This window comes from Trichomycterus rosablanca, chromosome 2 (assembly GCF_030014385.1).
Source record: "Trichomycterus rosablanca isolate fTriRos1 chromosome 2, fTriRos1.hap1, whole genome shotgun sequence".
Lineage (NCBI taxonomy): Eukaryota > Metazoa > Chordata > Actinopteri > Siluriformes > Trichomycteridae > Trichomycterus > Trichomycterus rosablanca.
Window position 1 is genome coordinate 15434472 of NC_085989.1, and position 8454 is coordinate 15442925.

Genomic DNA, 8454 nt, shown 5'->3' on the forward strand with positions numbered 1-8454 from the left:
CTACGTAGGGAACATAAATTCATATCTAAAATACAATTTAGTGCACTATGTAGGGAACCTAAATCCGTTAACTAATACGCTACCTAAAGCATTATGTAGAAAACATAAATCTATTATGTTTCACACTATCTAGTGCACTATGTAGTACACATTAATGTGTTTGTGATGCGAACAGTTAGCTTAGTAGCTCAGTTTTTTTTTTTTTTTTTTTTTTGGGCTTGGGGGGTCGGGGTCGAGGTCCGGGTCAGGGGGTACCTCCCTGAAATGAGTTTTTGCAACTTGGGATGTCTGGTAGTGTGTCACTTATGGAGTGCTGTAATTCCAGCCCACTTCTGCATTCTGTATTAGCGTAGGCTTCCAACACTGACAGCCAAACATAGTAAAGCCGTTGTGCCCACTCTGCCCTGTAAGCATTCATACTCTCTCTCTATACTCTATAACTGTCCAGTGACGTCATCAAACCAACGGCTTTTGCAAGCCTAACAATATGACTTCCGACGCGCTTTGCTCCTAAAAAAGTGCGTCAAACAAGACAAACGTGACATGGCATGGCGCTTCTGTAAACTCCTGCATGGTGGCTATGAATAGCAGTAGCATTGTAGAGCAGGGTTGGGCTCAGAACTGAAGAATGCTCTCCACCTTGTACAGCCAGTTAACAACCACTCGACCTACAAAAGCGGAGAGAGACTGGCGGCGCGTTGCTTAGCAACCTGAAGTTCCACCCACTGCCTAGCCTGAGCTTACCTGCGTTTAGTGCACGTGACCGAGCTCAGCGCGGCTCGACCAATCAGAGCGAAGGGACAGGTGCTCTTCGGCAGGTTTCGGAGGCGGAATCAGAAAGGTGCGAGTAAAACTCCTGTTGCAGTTTTGTGCGATCTCAGACCGCAGAGGAATTAATAATCCACTACTGACGTTATTCTGATTCAGATTTTATTATTTGGAAGAAGTACAATGTGTCTTGCTCAGATCTGTGGATTTTGGAGAAGAGAAGGGTAAAAAGTGAGTGGAGTGATTATCAGAGCAGATGTGGGAGACTGTGCTGGTGCCTGTCATTGTGATCCCAGCTCTCAGCTGTTCATCTCAGCTCTTCTACTGTTAGCCGATCATCCAGGTGAGTTACTCAGGCAGGCAGGCGATCAGCTACCAAGAAATCAAAACCCCCTGGGAGATCCAGCAAACATGTTTCTCAGGAGGTTTACAAATACATTCATGTCAAAGCTTTCCAGGATGCTTCTTTTGTGTTCCAACTTTTTTAACTGTCATGATTTAAGTGTGTACTACGTTTTTACATGTATTTTTTATTAAAGTGTTTCTATCCAATTAAAATTAATTCCTAATTTATTCTACATTCCATCCATTACTGGCTGCTTTAAAGTTCCTGTTTTTAACGTGTATGATACCCACATTAACACATTACATCGAAATTCATTGAGTAACTGGCTGGCAACAAACCCAGTAAGTTACTGCTTCCGACTCTAAAGTAAACTTGCTATGTAAATAACGCGTAAGCATTTTTACAGGTATTGTGTAATGAACCACAATACACTCATATGTACTGTAGTATAAAAGTGTAGTCACACAGTACAATCAACCGCAGTATAGCCGTTAACATTGTTTTATAAAGTACAATACTCATAAACACAATATAATCAATGACTCCCAATGCATTATATACTACGTTATAGGAAACTCACATACACTGTATAATACACAAAAATGTTATTTACATGCAGTTAACTTACCTGAAATATATGTTCATGTACTGTGCAATAAACAGCTTTAGTACAGTGTATTTCATGTAGTGCATAAAATTCTGTTAAATCAGAGTATACTCATGTGTGCTGTATATGCATATAATACAATTCACTAAATCACATGTACTGTATAGTACATTTAATATACTTCCATTGTACTTTATAGTAAACTAACATACTACAGTATACTTACATGTAATCTAAGGCTGTATATGTATGTAATTAAGACATACAACATAGAGATTTATTGTAACTATCAAAACACTGATACTGTTTATCTGCATAATGCATAACTTATGATTTTAACATTGAATTTAGTAATCATATTATTATAATAAAAATAATTAATGCTTTTTAATTTATATCATTAGAAAAAAGTGAACAGAGATTCACAGTTTTGTGTTTATTTGTTTATTTAAGTTAAATCTGTTTTGTTCTACTTGTAGTTTTAATTACAATTACAATTGAAATTATGATATGATTTTCTAAATCCTCCTTGTAGTACCACTAAGGACCCCTAGTTGTATAAATCCCCACACAAAATAAACAATCCCAAACCATTAGCCTATATGACCTTAAATATACTGTAATTATCCTAAATTATGCTCAATCCCTTAATGTTAATTAGCTAACCTAGTCCACCTGAGCTACCTTAAGATTCTAGGTTCTAGTTAACCTAGAAACAGAATTCTTTATTTTCACTTGAACTGTCTGACATGGTAATTTATTTATTATTCTTTATAAATAACACTTTTTTTATATAAATAACATTTTTTTTAAAGATATGATCCATGTGTTCATCAAAAATTTATTTATGCACAAACTCTTTCTTTTTAGCATACTATAAGGTGTAAAATTAAAGGCTTCTTGTGTCAGATGACAGAAAGTGAGATCATTAATATTAATGACTTCTTTTTCTTATTATCTTTTTAGCACATAGTCATTTCTATTTTTAATTGTATAACCTAATTGTTTATTTCATTAATGTAGTTAATTAAGTATGCTACTTGAAGTATTTTAAATCAAGAACTATGAAAAAGAATGCCATTCTTATAGTCACACCTTGCTGTTTTAGATCCCATGTCTGTTTCATATGTTTGTTTGTTTTTTTTTTGGTCTTTTTTTGTAATTTATGTAATCTTTAAAAATACTTTTTAAAGTAAAACATTTTATTGTTTCCACTAACAGCCATTAAAATGGCTGTAAGAATATACCTATATTGAAAATTACTGTTTTTATTTCTTAAAAATCCTTAATCCCTTAATTTGTGCAGAATTGTTTCTAACCTTTACTATTTAAAAGGTAAACTATCATACTTGAAGGTAAAGGCTCTGTTTTACAGTATACATAGATTTTGACATATATTTAGGACTTAAAAAGTAACTTATTTGTACTTTAACTGTGATGGGGATTATTTATTAGAAAGTCATTTCTAAGAGTTGGAGAGTTGGATTTAGGTAGAACATATGCTGCTAAAAAGTATATTTTATTAAAATCTATTTTAATAAGTCTCTATTAACTTTTCACCTGGCCGCCACTTAATCCATTCATTTGTAAAATAATTTAAAACCAATTCCATAGGATTAAATAGGATTAAAATATATATCAACAAAATCTCCCATTTACACCATACACAGAAGCTGCTAGTTTAACACTTTACTATGATTAAAAACACTGCTTTTAAAGGACATTTTTATGTATAGCAGCACAGGGCCACTGATTTTTTTTCACTTGGACTACTACTACGCTGGTCCAAAGCATTTTTATACTAGTTGAACTGTGTATGATTATGTATGTGACAAACTTTGATTTGATTTAATTTGAATGAACACCTGAATACCTGAAATCATGTCTTAAGATTTCTTTATATTTCAATTTCTTTGGTTTTTGCATAATTCATCATTTTTGTTTTTAATTTCAGGGTTGAATAGGTAGAAAATAAAATAAATTGGGTTTAACCAAAACCAGGCCTGTATATATTAACTGTGTTTGGGAGGAATCCATTCTGTGGAACACAATAGAGTGTCGTTGTCAAGAAGAAATAAGCAGGGTGAGGCTTCACATTAAATTATAAGCCACCTGACAAAACTGCCACCACCTTTGACCTAAAAGTACTGGTAGTGGAGCATGTTGCAATGTGCTACATTGTTTCATTGGTATAGATTGTTGCTACATGTAATCTGAAAGAACTGAGTTAATCAAGTAATTTATGAGACAGGTTTCATTAAAACAAATGGTTTTCATTCTTTTGCATGCAGATCAGGCTCATTCTCCCTCTCTGAAATGTTAATCATGGCTAAAATCTGATGGCAGAGTGATTAAATCATACGAATAATGTCCTTGATAATGAAGTGATTGCTGATGTGTTCAGGACCAACTGCATATACAGTATTTATATAAAACTAATTTAGGTGATCTATTGTATTGTATTGAATTATGGTGTCTCAGTTGATTATGATTGACATAATAATTGCGATAAGATCAGTATGGCAATTAAATTAACAAGTGGAGGATCTCTTTTTGGCATCCTGTTTACTCCATTTCCCTCCCCTTACTAATTGTGTACCATTGTTCTTCATTTGCAACTGGACACTGTAATCTAACTCTAGCCCTTGGTCTTTTGATGTCAGCTCACGTTAACAATGGTACTTAAGTACAATAGCTGTACATAAGATTTACTAATTACCAATAATAATAATGTTATACTTGCATGTAACCAAAGTCTGTAAATGTGTGGTGGTCTTAATTTTTTTCTAACCAATAGGCTATAAGTTTATTTTGGCAACTGCAGATGTAGATTATGGGTGATAACTACAAAAAAACAAACAATTTAATCACATTTTATTCAGTATGGCGGGTGGGGAACTTTTTTCCAAACTCACTTGTATAGTAAACCTAAGAGCAAGTGTTGGTGGTCAGAATGTCAAAAGCTTCATCAGGTTTTGATTCTTATTTTGCCCAAAAGTAGGAATACCAAGGTTAAAATTATAATTGGTCATAAGATCCACATATAACAGATTAGATTAAAAAGGATGGAATATTTCAACTGAACTTGTAAGACATGCCATTTAAGTTACCCGGCAACTTTAAGATGCTTTAGATAACTACTAGTATTGCTGAATTTGATTAGGGCATGATGGAGCACTGGGTAGCTCTGTCATCTCACAGCAAGAAGGCCCTGGGTTTGATTCCCTGGTTGGACAGGCAGTGCCTTCCTGTGTCCATGAGGGTTTTGCAAGTCCAAAGACCTGCAGTAAGGTCCAGCCAAATGTGTGTGTGTGTGTGTGTGTGTCTGCCCTGTCCAGGGTGTATCCTGCCTTTTGCCCAATGAATCAACCGTATTGTGACCCTGACCAGGATAAAGCACTGGTGAAAAAGACAATGAATGAACTTGATTAAAGATTATGTAAGACAATGCAAAATCAGTGACACTTTATCATGTTTTTATCCAGGATTTTGAATATGACTGAAAAGACAGCTCCTTGGTGGAGATCCTTCGCGGGAAAGAGGCGGAAGGCGGCCAGAGAATCTGCGTCCATTCTAGAGCAGGAATTTGCAGCACATGCGGCCAACGAAGCTAACCAGCGATCCACCACCAATCCACAGCTCAGAAATGCATCCACAACCAATTCCCAATCAGATGAAGGGAATTCTGTGCATGGAGATGACACTTACGATGACTCTGCTGTGCAACCGACTTTCAGCGAGAGCGCCAACCGACGTGCCTTACGTGTTTCCCGCTCGGGACGCTTCAAGGAGAAACGGCGCATGCGCGCGGGCTTGCCACAGGATAATGAGGATGGCGAGGGCGCAAGCAAAGACTAAAGAAGTATTGGTCGTTTTCAAGATGACCACTGCAATTGATTGCTGAATCTGGACATGCAGAACTCTCTTTACTGCCAGAACATGCAAATGAATCAAGCTTTTGTCATGAGTGGGGATGTTAATTGTTTGAAAGATCAAGTTAAACAACATACTTTGTCTTTTTTGATTTGCCAGGTGGCAAAATAGTCAAACAAGAATACACAACACAAGGGTTTTACATGGGATGTGCACTTTTAATCATTCTTTCTAAGATGATCGCGGGAACACAAGCAATTACAATAAGCCACGTCCTTTGTTATGTTTTTTTTTACATATTTCTTTAGATTTTAGTCCTCTGAAGGACAAAATTGCACTAATATTTTTATTTCTTGGGGGTGCAATGACAGGCCTTAGGCCTGTTCATAGATGAAGATGTAATAGCGATGAAAATGAAGTTTGCATATTTCTTTCTTAAAAGAAAAGGTGCTGGCATGGGTAACTGCAAGGGAAAAACAAACACTTGATTGTGACACACAAATGTATATGATGTCATAGTTGTACAGTTCACTTATGTTTTGATATTAAGTTTTATGAAGGATTTTGTATAATGTATATGCATTATGAAGAATGAAAGGCTGGATAGTAAAAAGGAAGAAAAGTGAGAAGTACCTGCTGCCTATAAGCAATTTTATATCAATTTGATTGTTAAAATACTGACAAGACTACAAAAGCGATTGAAATGCAATGAAAGGGTTTTAATCTCTCCAGATGTTTCAAATGCAAATATATTTACCCTGTTATACAAAACAGGGTACACTGCACAGAATTGTTCATCCAAATAGCAAGCCTATTGATAATTAAATGATTATTAAATATATGAAGAAGTGCTTTCTAAGAACGCAGAACAATGCAGAAATATGAATTAAATGAAATCAGAGAAGATATCAGATCTGACAACTGTACCATGTTTTTTTTATTTAAATTTAATAGTATGAACGTCTGCTGACTCACCATGCAAAACAGCTAAAAATCTGAAAATAAAAACGTGCATATGTTAAGCTTTAATCTGCACAATTTTGTTACAAAGCATATCAAATTATTTAAATCTGTAATATGTGCAAATTTATTTTAAATAAATCATTATAAGATTTGTATAGAATTTTATAATTCAAGATATATATATAAATAGTGAGCCAGTACCCTAAAATGAGGGCTTGATATCAAATGAGATTTTTATTTATTAAGATCAGAACAATGTATACATTTTACGTTGTGATTGCAGTTGATGTTAACTGAAACAACCCAAATGCTTTCAGATATCAAGCATGGTCATATTAAATCATTATAGATACAGTATATGCAGCTCTGATATTAGAACTGTATTTTTTTTAAAGACGGTTAAGGACATCCATATTCCAGATGTTTTCACTTGCTATGATTATGTTTTTGCAACATATAAACTGTATCAGTAATTTTGACCTTTGAACGCAGGACATCTCTGTATTTGAATACTGTACAATAAAAAAAAAATTTCAATAAAGGCCATTCATTTATGCATATGAGTTTGATGTGCTCTGAAAAGAAAGCACTGACATAACAACACATATGTGCTACTGTTTAATGTGTAAAGGTGTAGGCAAGGACGGATTAAGGATAGTCTGGGCCCCAGGCCCCCCCCCCTCCAAAAACATAAATAAATTAATAATTAATACATTAAACAACCTGTCAATAACTAACCCTAACACAAGAATCTATTTTATATAAGTTTCTTTCTACTCTTCTTTCTTGCAAAGTCATCCACTAATTCATCAAAATTAAGATGTCTGACCAAATCTGATTCAATGGCCAGAAGTGACAGTGAGTTCAGGCGGTTTTGGCGCATCCTAATCCTGAATGAAATATTAAATATGGTAGCTTGCCTGGCAATTTGTAGGTCCCTAGAAAGTCAAGGAGCCATGGTAAATGACTTCTATGGAAGTCAAGGGCCCCATAGCAGGGGCCCTCGTGATCAAGGGCCCTCTAATGGTATGCCCTGCTCTTCTCTAGGGCCCCCTGGTAGGGGCTCTCATAACACAGGGACATCTGCTTTGTTCTGCTTTTCTCTTGACCTATCTTCTCTTCTTCAGCCCAATCTCTTCCTCTCTTCCCTTCCTCTTTTTTCCTTTAACTGCTGTCTTCTTACCTCTTCCCCAGGTCTCTCCTCTTTAATATTTGCTTTTTCTCTCACTTACCTCCATGCCACTGCCCTGTCAGTATCATCATACTCTTTCCCTCTCTCTGTTCTCTGAACGCACCAGAGTAAACGTGAAGGAAATATTATCAGTAAACAACTGTTATTTCTTACCATGATGTTCAGTGTAGTGCTGGTGGTACGGTGTTACAGTAGTAAATGTCCCACCAACAACTGATGGTAACACCGCCGGATTATAACATCAAGCAAGCAAGTAAATGGAATATTTATTTATATTTTTCACATCAGTATATTGGGTGCATTCTGTGTGTTTGTGTGTGTGCTCTGTGAAGGGGTGGCGACCTGTCCAGGGTGTTTCCCACATTTCGCCCAGTGAATTGCATCTACAGCAATTATACATGAGAACCGACTCTCGACTCTGAGTCGGTTCCCAACGTTCAGACTAAAGATTCGATTCAAGGAGTTAACTCGCTGGAGAACGACACACCAGCAGGGCAACCAGAGTACAGCGGGTGAGTCCGTTATAGCGTGCAGTAGTGAAACACTATGAGGAGAGCTGTGGGCAGTCTCTCTGACTGAAGGTCAGCCCATGACATGTATTTACACTGTGCTCTGTGGTTATTTTTATGCACTTTGAGTTTAGACAGTTTTTTTTGCAACTTTAGGAATATGAGGATTAATTCGTGCTGTAAAAGGGAAATGCAA

At 36.0% G+C, this 8454-nt stretch overlaps 1 protein-coding gene across 1 annotated transcript; it reads left to right on the top strand.

Moving 5' to 3' along the window:
- Positions 1–1084: 1084 nt before the first annotated feature.
- Positions 1085–5579, top strand: LOC134301138 (proline-rich protein 15). The gene is made up of 2 exons (XM_062985714.1): positions 1085–1111; positions 5207–5579. The coding sequence occupies exon 2, from the start codon at positions 5217–5219 to the stop codon at positions 5577–5579; it is 363 nt and encodes a 120-aa protein (XP_062841784.1). The 5' UTR covers positions 1085–1111; positions 5207–5216.
- Positions 5580–8454: the final 2875 nt, after the last annotated feature.

Bases quoted from the DNA above. Each gene is read 5' to 3' on its own strand.
- LOC134301138 (XM_062985714.1), top strand. From the start codon at position 5,217: ATGACTGAAAAGACAGCTCCTTGGTGGAGATCCTTCGCGGGAAAGAGG.